The 20,978-nt window shown below is 32.0% G+C and overlaps 2 protein-coding genes and 1 pseudogene across 6 annotated transcripts in view; 1 reads left to right on the forward strand and 2 right to left on the reverse strand.

Annotated features, from left to right (window-relative positions):
- Positions 1-12,494, reverse strand: part of LOC105677795 (transmembrane protein 26) — a 67,939-nt gene extending 55,445 nt beyond the window's left edge. Inside the window, exons 1-2 of the mRNA XM_067350129.1 lie at positions 11,563-12,494; positions 2,254-2,431 (exon numbers count right to left, since the gene is read on the reverse strand). Coding sequence (XP_067206230.1) covers positions 2,254-2,431; positions 11,563-11,762 — 378 coding nt within the window. The 5' untranslated portion in view covers positions 11,763-12,494. The remainder of the gene's footprint in view (positions 1-2,253; positions 2,432-11,562) is intronic.
- On the forward strand, positions 2,298-4,225 carry LOC136998090 (protein GVQW3-like; annotated as a pseudogene).
- Positions 12,495-12,615: 121 nt separating the features above from the next.
- Positions 12,616-19,767, reverse strand: LOC105677799 (tyrosine-protein phosphatase non-receptor type 11). 5 transcript variants are annotated; one of them, XM_012376652.2, is made up of 11 exons: positions 19,523-19,767; positions 18,764-18,886; positions 18,464-18,658; positions 18,131-18,293; positions 15,797-15,909; positions 15,306-15,657; positions 14,677-14,856; positions 14,439-14,615; positions 13,398-13,605; positions 13,110-13,261; positions 12,616-13,031 (listed from the first exon to the last, which is right to left on the reverse strand). In XM_012376652.2, the coding sequence occupies exons 1-11, from the start codon at positions 19,534-19,536 to the stop codon at positions 12,858-12,860; spliced, it is 1,851 nt and encodes a 616-aa protein (XP_012232075.1). In that variant the 5' UTR covers positions 19,537-19,767; the 3' UTR covers positions 12,616-12,857. The 5 variants fall into 5 exon arrangements, with proteins under 5 accessions (XP_012232075.1, XP_012232076.1, XP_012232077.1 ...); XM_012376653.2 differs by having other exon boundaries at positions 12,616-13,019; positions 19,523-19,766; XM_012376654.2 differs by lacking the exon at positions 19,523-19,767 and adding an exon at positions 19,160-19,313.
- Between the last annotated feature and the right edge of the window lie 1,211 nt (positions 19,768-20,978).

The following is a 20,978-nucleotide window of genomic DNA, read 5'->3' on the forward strand; positions in this document are numbered from 1 at the left end:
GAGATATTACACAAAGAAGCTTCATATAATAAAAGATTAATATCTAAAATGTTGCATATTAAAGAACAAATTAACAGTCTCAACAAACAAAGTGATACAGACCTTTTTCCAAATTTTTATTTATCTGTTATTAAGTTGTTCTCCACTTCTTAATATTCCTTCCCTCTCCCTTCCTTTACTGCCTCTGTCCTAATACCTTTGCCTCTTGATTTTTCTACTGGTTCCTTATAAATTCATTAACAGCCTTTCCATACACACAGAACTAAAGAATTGTCAGCTAATTAGTATCAGTTTATCATCGTTTACATATTTCCTCTGATTGTTTGTACATTGAGGTAAGGTTTCATATATCTCATGTAAGTTTTCTTTTTTTTTTTAATTAATTTTGTGAAATTTATAACAAACAAACTTGTCAGTTTAGCTACATCTTTTACAACGTCACGAGGTGGACGATCGTTGTTTTAATTTCTGGGATAAATCTTGACGATACTACGGCTAACAATACGTTTTTTATTCTCTGACCTCAATTTCATCGTTTTAATATTTGGATTCTATACAAGGACAATAACCTGGTTTATTAATTTAATTGCATTATATACGACATTAAAAGATCTCAAGTAAGATGACATCGTATTAGACTTTTCTCTACGTTTCTGTTAAGTAGACAATCTTATTTTACGATTTGCGTGCGTGCGTTATAGTTGGTGATATGTTTTTATAACTTGTATTTGTACACTGATGAAGGTCAAAATCAATAAGCAGGGCGAAACGAATGTACATTATAGTTGGATATATAATAGAAATTTGAGCAATCAAATCCAGCTCGGGCTTTATAGCTTTCTTTTTCTTTGATTTTTTGTAATTTATTTATTAATGATGTAACGAAGCGGAGAATAGCTCGACGGTTCGTCAGGATTCGTTCGGGAGATTGTCGGGAAACTCTAAATTAATAGATTTTAATTAAACAATAATAAATTTATTGAAGCAGAGAACGCCCTGCTTGCCGTCCAACTAGCGGGTCGAGAGCGAGTACGACTTGTGCTTCAAGGTACTCCCTGAGGCTTGCCCGAGTCGTACTCGGGGAAATGGTGCTGGTTTGCTCCGCGGGCCGACTTTTATACCGGCCACGTTACCCCCACACCCCCACACAGTGTTGCGATATGGGACCGGTTGTATGCGCATGTGCGGCAATACGGCGTCAGTACAGTGTCTCATACAAGTTAAACAAGGCACCGTTACCCCGCTACATTAAAAATATTTCTAAATTTTTTGAAATTGATTGAAATTTTCTACTTCTTGGTTTTTTAGCTGCTGGCTTCGTAGATTCCATGCTTGTAAATAAATAAATCTTACCTTATTTGTAGTCACCTAACCTTCTCATGTCAAAACGTCCCGCCATACGGTCAACACACAACATATAACGGCACTGGATCTCCATCACCGCACATGCGCAGAGCCGCACATGCGCATACAACCGGTCCCATATCGCAACACTGCCCCCACACAGGTCGCTACTCTACCCGGTAGCTACTCCTACTCGAGTTGCTATCCCCGAGCTGGGGGATCGGAATGCGGCCCGCGATGGGGGAGGTGTTATGATGCGAAGCCCAATCGGCACTTAGTAACAGCGCGAAAATACGCACTGTTACAATAAGAAAGCTCTATTTTAGTAAGTTTTGTTTTTGTATTATTTGTTTTTTGATCATTAAATCCTATTTTATTTTCTTTTTGTTGGTGTGTCACAAGTTAAATTATTTCAAACATAAAAATAAAAAAATTAGTTTTTTACTTAAGATGAGTAGAAAATATGTATTATTCAATACATTTGCGGCATTTACATATCAGAAAATATAAAACAAGTACTATTTTATTTCCTTATAAAAAGGGCATGAAACATTCATATGTGGTGCAAAAAAGATTTTGAGCAATATTGTATGCTTTACATGAGAACTATCTGAAGACTTTAATCTGAACATCTCTAGAATGTTATATGAAAGTCATCCTATAACATGTTTTAATGTTGAGCAACGTTTTTGTTTTTCATATATACAACGTTGTGTGAACTTTTTGTTTTATACGGGATTATTTTATATTACCATGGCGTAACATATTTAAAAAAATACATTTTTAAACGCTGTAAATACTTTTAAAAATACTTTTAAAAAATATAATAAAAGAAAAAAATCAATTTTGTAATTCTTTAGACAAGATTTTCTACTTGAAAAAAAAGATAGCAATAAAAATAATACGCACGCCTAGAGCTTTTTCCAGATGTTTTAAATCATCAGCTGCTAAATTAGATAAATCAAAATTTTCGGATACATTGATATCTGATTCATAAGATTTCAATCTTCTTTCCACTTTATCCAATTCTAACAGCCAAATTGCAGGTACCACGCTACTGAGATATAAAAATACAGACGGGCAAAACCTGGAGAAATAAGTAATAATATTAATAATTAGTAAAATAAATAATATTGGTAAATAACAAACTATTCTGTTTTTCTACCACTTACGAGGGTAATTCGAAAAATTTTTCGACCTGACACAGAAATGACGTTAGAAGTATTAAACTGCTGTAATTTTTTACAAGTTTTATCCTGCAGAGGGCTACTGTCAAAATTACAGACATATACGTTCATTAATTTCTTTATTTTGGTTGTGTAAATCAATCAACTTTTGGTTTTCTTTAAAAATGGATAAAGTCGAATATCGCGCAGTGATAAAATACTTCGTTTTAAAAGGTTCAACGCCAACAGAAATAAAAAACGAGCTTAATTCAACTTTGGGAGAATCTTCACTATTGTTTTCAACTGTTAAAAAATGGACTGCTGAATTTAAACGTAGTCGTACGTCCAATGATAATAAACGTTCAGGTCGCTCAAAAACCACTACGACTGACGAAATCATAGAAAAAATCCATAATGCCATGTTGAATGATCGACGAGCAAAAGTGCGTGAGCTTGCTAACACTGCAAACATCTCAAATGATCGCGTTCACAACATTTTACATGAGCATTTGTATATGAAAGAGCTTTCAGCGCGATGAGTGTCGCGTTTGCTAACAATTGATCAAAACCGCATTCGAATGAATGATTCTAAGGAATGTTTGGACATGTTTAAACGCAATCGAACCGATTTTTTACGGCGTTTTATCACTGTTGATGAAACATGGATTTACCATTACACGTCAGAAACTAAACAACAGTCGAAGCAATGGGTAGAAGGTGGAAGTGCTCTAAAAAAGGCAAAAACAGTTCCATCAGCCGGAAAGGTGATGGCAACTGTTTTCTGAGATTTTCATGGTATTGTGCTCATCGACTATCTAGAAAAAGGAAAAACTATCAACAGAGAATATTATGCAGCATTATTGGATCAATTGAACGATGTTATTAAGGCCAAACGTTCTCATTTAGCAAAAAAAAGTGCTTTTCCATCATGACAATGCACCCGCTCACACTTCTTCGATTACAGTCGCAAAATTGTATGAATTGCGCTTTGAATTGGTTCCGCACGCGCCGTATTTGCCAGATTTAGCACCCAGTGACTTTTTTCTCTTTCCAAACATGAAGAAATGGTTCGCTGGAAAAAGATTTGGCTCAAATATCGAAGTAATCGGTCAAACTAACGCTTATTTTGAAGGTTTAGAGAAATCATATTATACAGACGGTATAAAAAAGTCAGAATATCGTTGAAATAAATATATTGAGTTAAAAGGGGATTATGTTGAAAAATAAAGAAAATTTTGCTGAAAATCATGTGTTTTCTGTGTCAGACCGAGAACTTTTTGAACCACCCTCGTATTTAAAACAAGAACTGTGTATCAAAATAATTTTACTGACAATTCTATTCTAAGTACTAATATCGCATTTACTTTTATTTCTATAAAATCACTATTCCAAAAACCTTTAACATTACCTTTATAATATCAATATTAGATCAATATTAAACATTAAATATCTACATGTGGAAGGTGTGAGAAGAGTCCGGAAACGGTCAAATATCTCGAAAAAAACTCATTTTAGAGAAAAATGTTAAATACAAAAGTTGTTGGGTATCAAATAACGCATTAGATAAGAATATGCGATTGATTTTGGGAACCGTCGTGAAGGTTATGTCAAGGTCGACATAAATTTTTAAAATAGGAACCCTATATTTTTATATCATATCCTTGTAGCTGACGTCAAGGCGTTTTCAAAACATTGATTACAAACCTTTTTTAGTTGATATGAGTCTTTCCTGAGTTATGAGTTTTCAAAATGTAAGTACCGCCGGCGTTAGCGTTACCCAAGATGTATCGCGTGGAGGTCGCACGGTCGGATTTATATGGACAAGGAAACTCACTTTCATCAAACTCCCCGAAGACATGTAAATCCGACCGTGCGACCTCCACGCGATACATCTTGGGTAACGCTAACGCCGGCAGTACTTACATTTTGAAGACTCATAACTCAGGAAAGACTCATATCTATTAAAAAGGGTTTGTAATCAATGTTTCGAAAACGCCTTGACGTCAACTACAAGAAATGACATAAAAATATAGGGTTCCCATTAAAAAAATTTATGTCCGCCCTAACATGACCTTCACGACGGTTCCCAAAGTCAATCGCATATTCCCATCTAATGTATTACTTGATACCCAACAATTTTTGTATTTAACATTTTTCTCTAAAATGAGTTTTTTTCGAGATATTTGACCGTTTCCGGACTTTGCTCACACCCTGTATAACCAATGCTTTCATAATACATACATGTAGGTACATTGGGGTATATATTAGGAATGCAAATTAATTCGGTAGTTTTAACTCTTTATGCCATTCTAACTTACTATTTCAATTTTGAATGTTGTTTTTGTGATTTAAAGTGCTACAAATAATGTTTACAAAAACATTCCTTTTCAAGGTGAAATCAGCAACTAGATTTAATCAAGTACTTATGCAATTCTAGAGTTCTTCTAATCAACGAGCTTTTTCTGGTTATCTTATCAGTACCTTCATCTTTATGCGTTACAGTGTAATGTTAAGAAAGTGAAATAAATATTTACAGGGTGTTCCAGACCTACCGCATCACCCATTCATGGCAGATTCCTGAAGTTTATTTAAAGACAAAAATTTTAATACCAAAATGTCGAGGCTGTAATATACTGCGCGCCAAAATTAAAGGATAGAAAATTTCGGGTCAATTTTTGGGTGTTTTTTGAGCGGCTGTATCTCCGCGAAAAATGGACGAAAAAAATATGTTAAAAAAACGTTTAAGTTTGAATCTTTTAGTTTCTGAATCTTTGAAGAAAACTACCGTATCATCATTTTTAACTGAGTTATCCTCCATTGAACGGACCAATCCGGAAATGAAAAAAATTTCCCCAAATTGGACAACGTGCATAGACCAGAAAAATTTTTTTTGTCAAAAATCGATTCCACGACGTTAAAGCTCACACAATTCTCAACAATTTGCTTTTTTAGTGAATGCTGTGCGATTTTTTTTGACCGAGTTATTGGCGGTTAAAGCAAAATTGGTACCTTCAACTTTAAACATCCGTAGCTCCGGAACAAATTGTCGTACGACATTCACCATGGGCTTTTTGGAAAGTTCAAAGTCTCCCCTATAAGAAGCTCTCTTCAGAATTTCGATCTGACATTTTTTTTATTTCGATATATCGATTGTAAAAACGTGTTAAAAATCGCGTTTTTCTCTTTTTTTATTCACCTGGGCGGCACTTTGTGAAAAGTGATTGAAACCCCTTAGTGTCCATGTTTTTTTTTAGTTAAAGGTACGCCCAGTAACCACGCGAAATTCCGAGAGCGCTGGATTTTTCTTTCCTAGTGTTCTGAAGCTTGTAAGTTACGTTAACGTACGAAAATGACTGAAAATCCTTTATTTCGCCCCAAAAATGCCAATAACGCAAAAATTCGAAACATTTTCCATCTGATCATTGATCCTTGCTTGGTTATTTCCACGATAAGAAGTCAAATTTCCGATATGATTCTCAATACAATAACACGGCAGATTACCGTCGGCATTAGCGTTACCCAAAGCATACCATGAGGAGGTTGCTGATCGGATTTACGCTTCGCGCGCGCGCGTCTGTGTGTGCGTGCGTGCGTGCGTGCGTGCGTGCGTGCGTGCGTGCGTGCGTGCGTGCGTGCGTGCGTGCGTGCGTGCGTATCTTTGCAATAGCGTGCTAGGACTCCTGCGGTGGTTAATGTACACTTCACCTCTTTCTCAGGCGAGCTTACGGCTTTTTATTGCCATTTTTTAACTCACTTCTCGACTGTATTGTTTTCGCGAAGATGCCACAGCGTTATCTAACGGATACCGACATATCACCGACGAATCTTGACGCTTCTGGATGAAGGTCACTCACAAACGATTATCGCCAACAGGATTGGAGTTCGCCAGTTTGCCGAAAGCGAGTGATATAGAAAATTACGAGTGATATAGAAAATTGAGAATCATATCGGAAATTTGACTTCTTATCGTGGAAATAACCAAGCAAGGATCAATGATCAGATGGAAAATGTTTTGAATTTTTGCGTTATTGGCATTTTTGGGGCGAAATAAAGGATTTTTAGTTATTTTCGTACGTTAACGTAACTTACAAGCTTCAGAACACTAGGAAAGAAAAATCCAGCGCTCTCGGGATTTTGCGTGGTTACTGGGCATACCTTTAACTAAAAAAAAACATGGACACTAAGGGGTTTCAATCACTTTTCACAAAGTGCCGCCCAGGTGAATGAAAAAAGAGAAAAACGCGATTTTTAACATGTTTTTACAATCGATATATCAAAATAAAAAAAATGTCAGATCGAAATTCTGAAGAGAGCGTCTTATAGGGGAGACTTTGAACTTTCCAAAAAGCCCATGGTGAATGTCGTACGACAATTTGTTCCGGAGTAACGGATGTTTAAAGTTGAAGGTACCAATTTTGCTTTAACCGCCAATAACTCGGTCAAAAAAAATCGCACAGCATTCACTAAAAAAGCAAATTGTTGAGAATTGTGTGAGCTTTAACGTCGTGGAATCGATTTTTGACAAAAAAAATTTTTCTGGTCCATGCACGTTGCCCAATTTGGGGTAATTTTTTTCATTTCCGGATTGATCCGTTCAATGGAGGATAACTCAGTTAAAAATGATGATACGATAGTTTTCTTCGAAGATTCAGAAACTAGAAAATTTAAGCTTCAAAACGCTTTTTTAAAATATTTTTTTCGTCCATTTTTTGTGGAGAGACAGCCGCTCAAAAACACTTAAAAATTGATCCAAAATTTTCTATCCCTTAATTTTGACGTGTAGTGTAGTTTTTAAATAGGAAGGCTTTAAAATTGACCAACCAGCTTTGTCAAACTCGTCACTTTCGCGCATTCAGGGACATCACATATTGAAAGTGCTCTCAGATATCACTTTAATTATCGACATTAATATAATTTATGTATTATTATTAAAATAATTTTATAAACTCATCTTTTTCATATGCGGTTAATAATTCCGATAAAAAAGATATAAGGAATAGGCTCGTATAATAATATCATATTAATATACTTGTATATTAAAAGGCTTTCTCGAGCCATCGCTGATTGTTAGTGCGAAAATTTTAATGTTTTTCATATAGAAACTTGATGTTTTTCATATAGAAAAATGAGAACAATATTTTCGAGAATTTGAATGTACGAATTAAAGAAGGGAAGTTAATTGAAGAAAAGAAGAACGAGAGAAAAAGATATCTGGGCGCGAGTGGCTAAGCCGGAAATTGAACCCGAGTCTTCCGCTTTCCGGGCTTTAATTCCGATAAATATTGTTATAATAATAGCTTAAAAATTGTTTAGTAAATATTTTTTACGTTAGAACGCAATGTGCATTGAACTGTCAAAGCTTTCACGTGAAGCGTATCATAGATGAATGACGTTTCTCATATAATAAGAATATAAAAATCAATATGCGATGTTTTGCCTAAGCGCGCGAAATTTTGACAAGTTAATTGGTCAATTTTAAACTCTTTCTATTTAAAAACTATTGAAGCCACGGCATTTTAGTATTAGGATTTTCGTCTCCAAATGACCTCAGAAATCATTAACGGATGATACTGTGAGTCTGGAACACTGTATATCTTTTCCTAGAACTTGATACTTTTTTTCATCTACAAAATTTTTGACAAATTCTTATTTTCAAAATGCTCATCTCCAAATTTTGTATAAAATATCCAATTTTAATCTTTTCACATTATTATCTCTGAGAAATTAATTATTATTAAATTATTCGAACATCTACCCAGGTAGAAATCTGGTCTAGAAGGAAGCCTGGCCCTGGATATTTTTCCCCGAGTATAGCTTGGATCTGTCCGGGAAATCTAGCTTGGACCCATATGTAATGGAGGACGGCGGGCATGAACGGATCCATTATCTAAAATGTACCCAGGCCCAGGCTTGTTTCTACGGTTTTTTTTAGAAATTATACAGGAATCACGCCTAGGGCCCTTATTTTACTCGGATTTTCTCCTGGATTGTTCGATATTGTATTTTGCGGATGACGTTCCTATAAACGTTTTTGTAGATTTGGGTAAAAGTGGCATTAATCTAGGTCGTAAAATATTCAGCAACTCATCTGTTTGATTATGTGGAATTTGGTTGGTTACAATCCACTGATGTAATTTTTCCATTTCATCAGCCATTTCGTCCTCATTATTGCGACCTTCATTGTATTCATTGATTTCTCTTTCTGATTCCAATATATCATCTTCGAGCTCTAAATTCTCGATTTCTCTTTCTGGATCTGACATATCATCTTCGAGCTCTGAATTGTTATTTTCCATAAATATTTCCAGGCCATCAGTTTCCTTTTCGTCGCGTACATGATAGACATTCTCATTTACAGCACTATTAGTAGCTTCATTACTGTTAGATCGCGAATACTTGTTTTTTATCAAGTCACTTTCGTCACACGTGTCACTTTCAGTTTCGATGTTCGCTATTTTTGTTTCTAATTTTGTCCTCGCCCGATATTTTCGCTTCCTCAACAGTAGACGAGAAGCCGCGAATATGCAATCACACATTTTGTACATTTCAAACCGTTTTTTCTTTTATTTCGAACCGTTACTCTTTGATATGCTCCAAGGTGTTACTATTTTGAGCCGTAAAATATTTAACAAACGTTACTATAACCTGAAAGTTCAGAATAAAAATACTGGTTTTTCCCTGATCGGACCCGGTCAGATCCAGGAAAAAATACAGATAGATATTTTTTAACCAAAACTGGGAAAAATTGTGGAAAATTTATAGCGAAAAGCCAGGACCCGTCTGGATTTTCCAAGCTAATATTTCCCATGCGGGGCCCGTATATATTCAAGGAAGATCGAGAGAAATTTCTACCTGGGTATATCAAATAGTTTGCTTTTTTGTTCCAAAAAAGAAATTTACGTTATTATAACATTAAAATTAATTATAATAAATTTCTACATTTTAATTATTTCCACTTTTCAATTTTAGTTTTGATTTTTCATTGCATATTGTTGATCTTATAATTTTATGCTTTACATAAATTATTATTTAATTTATATATTCTCTCATACTTCTATATAAACTAATATTCGTATACTGATGAACAATAACATTATTATTTATACCCAATTTTTTTCAAAAACGTAGTATATATTCTACATTTAACTTCAATTTGATCGATAAGTGAGGTAATATAAAATAAGGTCACGAGCGATTTGCTTTCAAAGATGTCAATAATTTTTTATCCATCTTGCCTGAATAAAATGGATTCTAACTCACCAGTGTGCTCGAGTACTAATGCTTCATTTCCGTCTGTCAAACGTGTTGTCAGACGATCTCACACAACATACACGCCCTTTCCGAAACATCCTTTTATACTAATGACAATGCTATATGTAATATTATTGCTATACGCAATATTATTGCTATATATGTGTATAATATTTTTTATATATAATTATCATTAAATATCATTAAAATGCAGGGTTGGGAAAGTTATTTTGTAAAAGTATCTAGTTAAAGTTACAGTTCTTTTCATTGAAAAAACAACTAGTTACAGTTACAAGTTACCGATTCTAAAAAGTAACACGTTACAGTTATAGTTACTCAAAAAGTAACGAGTCGTTACTTTTCAGTTACTTTTTTGCAATAAATGTGCCCTACTATTTTTAATATACGAATCTTATATTTCAAGATTTATTAACTTATTATATACTACATAGGTATTTAATTTTATGTTATATTATTTTATATGTAATAAATCACAATTGTTTTAAACTTAAAATAAAAATACATTTAAAATATTAAATTAATTAATAATTTAAAATAAATTATTATACACTTAGAATAAAAATTATAGAATTAAGATTTTTCAGTTTAAAAATTCACGAATTTCACACAAACAGTCGTAACTTTCCGAAAAATCGTAGACTAATGTTTCAGTTCTTCTTAAAGTCTCAACTTTATGCTTATATGATAATCATCCTCAAAGATAATTTATTACTAGGTAGCAGTGCATTCTTTAAATGAGAATTTGTTTATTTCTGTTGAATTTTATAATTAATATCTATACGGTTACCCGTCTATTTATCCGTCTATTTAACAAATATCGAATTTACACTTAATATGACAAATTCCATGACAATTTTATTCCTTTCCTTATGCATATGTTTATGTGACTATGCAAGTTTGTCTGGATAGGCCCTAATTCTTACAATTAATACAACCATAGAACATATATAGAATATTAAATTAACTGTTAAATTAGTTACTAGTTACCATAAATATGTAAGTTAAGTTACAGTTATAGATGAAAAAAAAAACCAAGTTAAGTTATAGTTACCGAAAAAAAATAACTGTAACTGTAACTTCGTTACAAGTAACGAGTTACTTCCCAACCCTGTTAAAATGTATCTTAATGTATTCTTCAAAATATTATATTATAGCTTTAAAAAAAGTAATAGTAATAATAAATTATAACTTTCACAAAAATATTAATATTTATTACAGTTCTCGAATTTTTAGTGTTAATCGTAGAATTATGCATTAAAGTTATTTTTGTCCGAAACATTTCTTCTTTTTTTTAATTTATATAATAATAAGGGAATTGCAAATATTTATAAATATTTGGATTGTCCCTAACACTTACTATACTTACACTACTATAATTTATAAAAGAAAATTCATTATAGAAATATAGAAAATAAAAAAATGTTTGTAGCTTTTTAAATGCGTTAGAAATATATGTGTGAACAAAATATAAAATATAAATGACACTGTACAATTTACGTTACGCTTCAGGTAGCTTACTATTAAAATAACTTAATAACTAAAACTAATAACTAAAATGTAAATACAAATATTATTAATACAAAGTTTATTTAAAATTAAATAAAGAATTATATTATTGTTTCCATATTCCGTTGGAGAATATTAATAATAAAAATGTTAAAATATCATTATTTTTATTTTAAAAACTCAAATAAAAGTTTAATTTTTTTCTAATTTTTTTTTTTATTTTCGATGACTAATTTTAACGGCTTACTAATATCTGCATTAATAGCTGACATACCATTTCCATTCTTGATTTTCTTTTATAGTCAGTGTAAAAATACCCTCGAAGAACAGCAACAAGATAGGACAGCTCAGATACCAGAAAAACGGATTCTTCTTAAAAGTTGTTACTTGCCAGATAGCGATAAATCCATGCGAGGCGAACACCAAACGCGTAATTATTGCTTTAATTGTTGCCAAAAACTTTGCCATGACCATTAACTATAGTTTTTTATATTTATAATTTTTGTATTTGTATGTATTTTGATAAATAAATAAATAATAGAAATTGAATCACCACTCACATTATATTTGCGTTATATACACATTTAATGTATCGTCGCTTAGGCTTATATAAAAACTCTTATTATTTTGGAGTTATTTAAAAAGAGATGGAAGATAAGTCTATTCTTCGAGATCGAGATCGAGATGTCTATAAGACAAACAGTGTACGCGAAGAAATAATCACAGAAAACACAAGATCGAAGGACAGGTCGCTAAAGAGTAGTACGAACTACTCGAAATGCGCACATGCGCTTATTGGAACATTCAGGAGTAGACAATGCCCTCTCGTGTGAAAAAATCTCTACTTTATTATAATTTACACTAAAAAATCTGAATAACATTTTCTGTATGCATTCTGTATATTATTCATATAAAATAAAATACATAAAAAATATTGAAAATTGTGTATATGCAATAGAATATTTTAACATATCTACACTTCTCAAAAAAATAAAGAAATTACTTGTTTTTCGTAAAAAAAGACAAAATTCAGGTAGTTGAAACTTTCTTACAAATAATCGTATCAAGTATAAAGAAAAGTATTTTAAAGTTCTGAATCCCTATTTCCGAATGTTTTATGCTGATTATACTTATCTTTTTTTGACAAACTAATTAACAAAAGAAAAAGATTCGACAAAATGGAAAATTTTTATATCTTTTTGCGAATTGAAAGTTTCTTATATAGATTTCGATAAACCTTTCAACACAATACTGTTATTATCCACAAAAAGCTTCTTCTATTACTTATTTTTAACGATATATATTTAAAAAAATATACATAGCTCAATCTTTGTAAAGTGATTTTATTTCTTCACATTAAATTTCTATAAAGAAATTGTTTCTTACAGATTTTTTACATTTACTTTATTCACATTTACACATTTACTACATTTTAAAATTTATTACAATTTATTACAATTCAATTTTATTCCTTCTTTTTAAAGGGTTATATCTTTCTTTTTCCAAAAAAAAAAAGAGAGAAAAAGAGTTTCTTTTTACTTTCTTAAATATATGCGAAACCAATTGAATTTAACGAAAATTTCGCATTGGAATATAAACTTCTTCAAATATGGGTTCTTCTCGTGGAAGAGTCGTGGACGTACGCGTAGAAGTAGAAGTATCTCCTACAGTAGCGTTGGTCTCGCTTTTATAGCGAATATTTGTATATTCTCTACCTAATTGAAGTGATTTCTGTAAAAAAAACTAGTTGATTAATCAAACAAGACCATAAAGAAGCGATTAATTATTTATAGTATCACCATACGATATTAAATTTAACACCTGTTCCGCTTGCATCCTCTGAGACACAGTCTCAATATAGTGCAAAACTGCGAGGTAGACGAATTTATATTGCGCTTCTGTTTGGACCATTCCTGACCTTTGCGAGCGTACTTGTTGTATTGTGCGTTGAATGTCAATTTCACAGTCTAGTCCTAAACATAAAAAGACTCAAATAGTATATTATTAATATATATTACAATAAGCATAGATTATATAAAAAAAATACTATTTTATAATAAATTATAAAGAAATAAAATAACATTTTGTGATTTTAATAAAGCATGTTACCATGACGTTTAATTTGATCTAAAATCATGTCAATGACAATAAATGTGCCAGTTCTGCCAATTCCGGCACTACAATGGACGAGAATTGGTCCTATACATTGGTTGCTCGAAGCCAAAGATGCTGCAATCGATTCTTGCCTGGCGTTTACATCATGTAGAAAATTTAGCACGCAACCAGGATCTGATGGAACACCATGATCAGGCCATGCCTAATTAAATATAAAATTTAGTTCCATAATATTATGTACATTTCATTAAATAGAGTATGTATCAATATATTTAACCAATAATTATTGCTAAAATGTATTTTATAAAGCTTCTAATAAATATATACAGTAGCTGACAATGAAATGTACTCAGCAAGATTCTTCGAAATAACCTGTCTTTGATAAGTATTGTAAGGGTAGGAAGAATTAAATTAGGTTTATTTGGGTATATATAGATAATTAACACGAGCTAGGAATTAGTTGAAGTTCACACTTATTTTCAAAAAATGTCGTGCAGTATTTATAAAAATGGTAAATCACCGAAAAATGACCGAAAGTGAAAAATCACAAATATCACAAAATATTAATTATTAAAAAATATTAATAATTGTTATAATTATTTGTTCCTATAATTGTTATTGTTATACGTATAAAATACAAATTTATTAAGCAAGTATTGTTTTTATTGTATATTGTCCTATTTTTATAAATATGTAAAAATATATTGAAGCAATTCAACTAAAATGTTCTAATCAAAATTATGAGTCGTTAATAATGCTCTTTAATATAAATTTTACGATTTAGTACAGTATTTTGCTTCAGAGTTTAAAAACAATAATTTCGGTGAGTACATTTCATTGACCGCTACTGTATAAATAAAAAATGGAATACTATTTATTAAAAGAATATTCAAGATTCCAAAAGGGTTTTTATATCTTTATACATGTATTCAAAAGATTCTAAAACCTTCTATTGTATATATATTGTATTGTATCGCACGCACATGTATGTATGTGCGTATGTCATGTTACGTATGCTTGTGTTAGATACGTTACTTGGAAGTGATAATGATAAATTTTCCTGGACTCGGAAAATTTTGATTTTGTTCCTTGCAGAAGAAATTCTCGCAAAGTATAATCAGCAGTAGAATTTTGCGATACGGCGCGTACTTTCCACTCATTACCATATTCGGTAATTTCTTCTTCCTCCGGCCAGTAACGCGCGCATTTATTCTAAAAAAAAAAAGAAAAGAATTCAGTCTTTCGTCTGTCATAGTCTTTAATGTTCACATACCTTTCCCCTTTCTATTTCTTTCGATGTCATCACAATGACACGAGTATTTTCTTGATATACCATATGCCAAAAATCTTGTACAGTGTTTGGAAGACAACCTTGCGTGGCTATGTAACATTTACCAAATGTGGTGTCGTTACCAGTACTAATGGTGGTGCCTGTTCCATCCCCTTCCTCATTCTGCAAAACAATTTTATCATATGACTGATAAACTTATGACAATAGTATTATTAATATACGCTTCCAAAATATCTTAAAATTGTGTTGCAAAAGTGTTACAAAAGAGCAATAGAATAACAGCTAGTTGTACATAATGATTTTACATGTTCCAATTATGTCACAATGATTTACATTCAAATTACAGACGTTTCGGTTCTAAATTAGACTATCCTCAATATACAATTTATATACATATTGGCCCACCATATAAGTTTATAAAAAAATGCAATATATAAATACAACAGTCAAGAGATACGTAAAAAATTTGTTTAAACTATACACAATTTATACGATAAAACTCAAATTTTTCTTGCTAAGAAATAAATTAAATTTATTCATTCTTTTCACTAAGAAAAAACAAAAATATTCAGCATTTCTAGAACACCTTAAAAATATCAAAGAAATATTACCTTTATGTAGTTAGCATTAATATAATCAGATCCAAGGATTTTTGGATCGACATCTGTTAATAGTACTCTAGTATGATCAAACGGTACAATATTCTTGTAACGGTTTTTCGAACGATTCTCTGGACGTAAACCTTCTTTCCTTGAATATAAATGTCGAGACTCTAATTGCTGCAACGACTCGAATTCTTCCCAGAAACCTGCTTTTCCTTTGCCACGACTTGGTCCAACTTCATTATTTCCAGTAGTTCCATTTCCATACAGCCAACCACCAGAAGAGCCATTTTCTTTATGTAATTGTCTGACTCTGCTTTTAATATCACTAACGTTAATACGCGTTGCATTGAATGGTTGGCTGTAAACAATCGATAATATTTATAAAATAAATATGCTCTACATCTTAAAACTTGAAAAGCAATAAAAAACAAAGTAAAAAAAATATAATAAAAAAATAAATTTTCCGACAATATAAGATAATATTGAGAAATTCTTACCGAAGATGAACAACGATTCCGCTTGTGTCAACCATTGGATTTTTTTTATAATGTTCTATTAGATCACTAAGGCTGTGAAACCTGTGACCACCACCTACATCATATTTGTTATCCTGTAATATTAATTAGATTTGTATATTTTCTTTGGATCATAATAAAATTAAATAAAGTATACTATTCAAAAAAACTAAGGAATTACTTGTTCTTTTAGTGGAAAGAAGATAAATTTCAGATAGCTGTAACTTTGTAACTTTTCTCCTTTGCACACACTCACGCGCGCGCGGTGTGTGTGTGTGCGCGTGTGCGCGCGCGTGTGTGTGTGTGTGTGTGTGTGTGCGCGTGTGTGTGTAATACGTAGTTTGCACGCTCGTGAAATGTGTGTACATAAGCATATCTGTATTATGCATATATACATATACGTCATCTCTTTGGTGTATGTGTGAAATTAATAACATTTTAAATAATATAACTTACAATTTGCTGATGAGGATGAAAAAAGTAATAAGTCATAATTTTGTGAAAACAGGATTAAATTATATTTAGACCTAAAAACCTTCATCTTTGTATGTATATGTAAAGGGAGATAAGTCAAATCAGTTACTGAAGATATTACAAATGCACTAGTTTTCACTCTTTCAGTGAAAAGAGAGACAAGTCAATCAAAAGTCACTTTTGCACAGTTTTTTCATCCAACTTAAAGGTTCTTTTGTTCAATATTATTATGTCAATAATCAACGTTTTCAGTAGGAAGTTGAACCGAACTATCCATAATTTAGGGCCAGATTTTTTTTCTGGAACCTATTATTTTTTATTTACTACTTTTACGCGTAGCAGCGAATTATCACTATATAATTAATATAAAACTTATTTATTAACATAAAAAGATATTTTCATATTGTATAAAATATCGCTTGAAATATCGTTTTTTCAAAAATAATTGAATGTAATTAATTTCTTGACTAAATCAACGACATGTATAGGATAGGGAAAAAAACAAAACCCCTTAATATTTCGAAAACTATGAATTTTAGAAAGAATGTTTTAGAAACAGTTATAGAATGTCGTGTTCTGTTTAGTAGTTGTCATTTTGCCCTTTGCAATTACTCTGAAAGTTAGGTCAAGGTTAAATGTTTTAAACTGTTGTTTGTTACAGAATCTTAAAAACATTATCAAGACAATTTTAAAACCGTAGTGATTGCTTTTTGATAGTAAATTACGTCATATTTAAGCTGTCAAAGTACAGGTATTGCGAGCGTTAGCGCGTAACAAAGTCGTGCCGCGTACAACTTTATCAGACAGACTGTATAAGTGTATGTGTATGTTTAGATCAGTTGTTCAAAATACAGTCTTTTGACTGTTCGACAACGTGCCAGTCAATATTAAAAATTCGAGTCTACATTCCTACAATACGCTTTAGATATTTGTTCTACCTTATAAACTATTTGATGAATCTGGTAAATCTGCCAGATTTAGAGTTTTATGATAAATAAAATAATTCTTTAAATATCTCTACAAAAAGTAATTGAATAAAGACAAATCCAGAGGTCGTGCTGACCACTCAATAGATCTCTTTTCCCTATTCACTTATACCCGGTCTAGACCGGAAGATGATCCTCTTGTGACTCATCCGAGTGCATGGTTTGACAGGTTAAAATTATATTAAAGTTGACTTCCAATCGTATCAACTATATCAAATAATACCAAACTATATCAAATAATTTTTTTTATCCAATTAAAAAAAATTATTTGATATGGTTGATATGATTGGAAGTCAACTTCAATATACTTACACTCGGATGAGCCACAAGTAGGATCATCCTCCGGTCTAGTCCAGCCATTACCAAGAAAAACTTGGTTTACATAATTACATACATGCAGACCATAGTGAAGAAGTGCACCATTTTGTTGAAAACAAATGTTATTGGAGTTTTAACCAGCGATGTACTGTAGTATTGGAATAATAATATTTATAAGCATGTTTTAGATTTGAGACAAGTTTTAAATTGCCAAATTTAAAATGATACAATTGCTAAATCAGACACATAACATCCTATAACTGTTGTCTAAAACTTTTTTCAAAAATTTATTTCCAAAATATTTAGATTTTTTCTCCATTCTGTATGCGCATCTATGAATTCATGTGAGTGAGTGAGTGAGTGAGTGAGTGAGTGAGTGAGTGAGTGAGTGAGTGAGTGAGTGAGTGAGTGAGTGAGTGAGTGAGTGAGTGAGTGAGTGCATGCGTGTGCGTGTGGTAGTGCACGCGTGTGTAGGTGTGCTGTTATGCGTGACACATGCAATCTTAACTATGTCGGCTATGTTGCTCATATCATTAACCTGAGATCGTATTATAACATGCGTAACGCGATCGTCACAGCGTACGCATAAAGCATAATCACCAGGGCTGGATTGCGATTGGCGAACCAAAAAAGATCCATTTTTTCCACGTTCCAGCATCAATTCTTCCGCTTCTTTTGCTGACAAATGTCCGTGAAACCACCTTTAATTTTTTTATCATATTTTGTCATATATGTACATGTTAAATGCATATATTTAAAATAGTATTAAGATATAATAGTATTAATCATATAAGATGCATCATAGAAGCATGGAAAATGTAAAATATTAGTAAATATTACATAAGAAAAACATTACAGAAATGTTATATACCTTTCAGTTGTAGGATCAGCACAGTTGAGAGGATATTTAAGTTCAATAATTTCACCATTTTTCTCTCTTAATTGTCCCTCATTTTCCATGTAATATTGTATTAATTCTGATAAAGTGGCAAATTTTTCACCACCATACAAATCAAGAAAATCTCCTGTATTTTGTATCTTGATATGAGTAATCTTACCGTTCCGTCTAAAAATAAGATAAAAATATCCAATGTTACATGTTGATATATCCATATAGTTTATCATTAATTTATGTGTCTATTAAATATAGACACAAGTTTATTATGTTTACCTGACAGAGAGTGTAAAGTCAGCAGGATTTGATGTAGAGTGTCTAGCTAAAAACGATCCATCAATTCCATATTCCATCAATAGACTTTCTGCTTGTAGTCCAGTAATATTGGGATGAAAAAATCTGGAATAATATTAATATATTATTTGTATTAAACATTATCTGATTTATAATTCATCGCTCAATTAACTGCAAATATTTAATATTATTTCAGTGTAAGTTATTTATCATATTCTCATATTCAAAAATATTACAAAGTTATCTTGCAAAAATATAAAGATCTCTATTCTTAATTAGCAACAAGAATAAACAAAGAACAATTGTGAATGTTTAAATAATCAAAGATGATTTATGAATTTTAGACTATCTGAAATAAAAGCAATGAGAAAGGCATACCAAAAATGGTGATAAGCATACAAATGCCGCGCCCTGCACTGCTAACAGATTCTTTCAAATGTACTCACTGGTTTAATCATTCATATATAGAAGCAAGATAAATTTTCTTGCTTTTATAATTAGCATAGCAAATAAACAAGCATGTAAGTTTAAAGACTACAAGTAGTACTCAAAATTCCTTAGAATCACAGGTTGAATAATCTCATCAAAAATTCGTGGTTATACTCGTTAGATTGTACTCAAGGACACATTTATAGACAAATAATCAAAAATGCTTTTAAGATTACTTAGAAAACATGTATTGCAATCATTTCATGACCGTAAGTTACGAGTCCTTCGCTGGTACAGCAAAATGTGGCTCACCTGCCAGATGCCATGTCGCAGTTTTCAAACAATTTTTACGTGATCATCACTTGTCTATTAATAATATGTATTGAATGATAATAGCTGTGTACAACCTGCTTCGTACTTGATCGCACAAAATTTTTTCCTCCAGCTATTACAAACATCAAATTAGAGACGCTGCTACTACTGTCGTCATCTTTGACATATCTTCACATGCATGAAAACAAAAAATCAATCGTTATCGTTGCTAGTGCGAAACAGTGTTGTCAGGTAGCTGTACTTCGTACGCATGCGCTGCAAATAGAACACAGTTATGGCCGGAGCACAGACTTTTGCATAAAGCATAACGCATAAGCATAAGGAAATTGATTGGTCCATTTCCTTATGCATTTACTTATGCTTATATATAGACCAATCAATTTCCTTATGCTTATGCGTTATGCTTTATGTAAAAGCTTGTGCTCTCGGCTTTAGGGTGCCGTCACATACAGCCCGTAATCCGTAAGGCTGTATCCCCATGGAGAAAAAAATAACGGAACGGAACAATAACGGAACAGTAATTGAAAAGAGATATATTCATCATATCTCTTTTCCTCTACTGTTCCGTTACTGTTCCGTTCCGCTATTTCTTTCTCCATGGGGATACAGCCTAATCCGCACCGGAAGTCCGCAAAAGTTACTAGGTATTTTGTCCGTAACGTTACGTGTGTTTTTATCTCCTTGTGTCCCATGGAGCCGTAATTCCATGAAATTTCTGTAAAAATTACTACAAGTTACTAGTTATTACTAGTAATGCTTTTTCTAATTTTATTTATTTAACTAAATTTGACGATTTAATTAAAACTTTTGTTAAAATCATAATATATTCTGTAGTTTTCTTATGAATAAAATACAAATAAGCAATTATAATCTGTTAAATAAAAAATAGTATTACCGTTACGTCTGTATTTACGGGTCTGTATTTACGCTTCATGGGACACAAGGGACTAAAAACACACGTAACGTTACGGACGAAATACCTAGTAACTTTTGCGGACATCCGGTGCGGATTACGGATTACGGGCTGTATGTGACGGCACCCTTAAGCCTTGTGTCCACGATGCTAGAACTCAATCCGAGATCTCGGTCCGAGTCCTCGAACAATAATATTTATACTTGGCTGAATATAGTTAGCGTTGTAATCGAGTTACGATTCTTTACGATGATTTTCTGATCTATGTTATATTGCCAAGTGGTTTATAGATATCATCAAGTGATGCACCGCTTGATTTCGAATGTTTTATTTTATTTAGATGGTCCAGATATTGTGATCTTAAATTATTAATTTTTTTTTGCAATTTCAGTTGTTAGTGGTTGTCCTGTTAATTCTTTGTACTGATTACAGACTATCTGTAAAGCTTGATCTCGTTTCATACGATTATGATAATCAACACTTTTTGTAACATATAAACAAGAATGTTGTTGATATAACATT

Source organism: Linepithema humile, chromosome 2 (genome assembly GCF_040581485.1).
Source record: "Linepithema humile isolate Giens D197 chromosome 2, Lhum_UNIL_v1.0, whole genome shotgun sequence".
NCBI lineage: Eukaryota > Metazoa > Arthropoda > Insecta > Hymenoptera > Formicidae > Linepithema > Linepithema humile.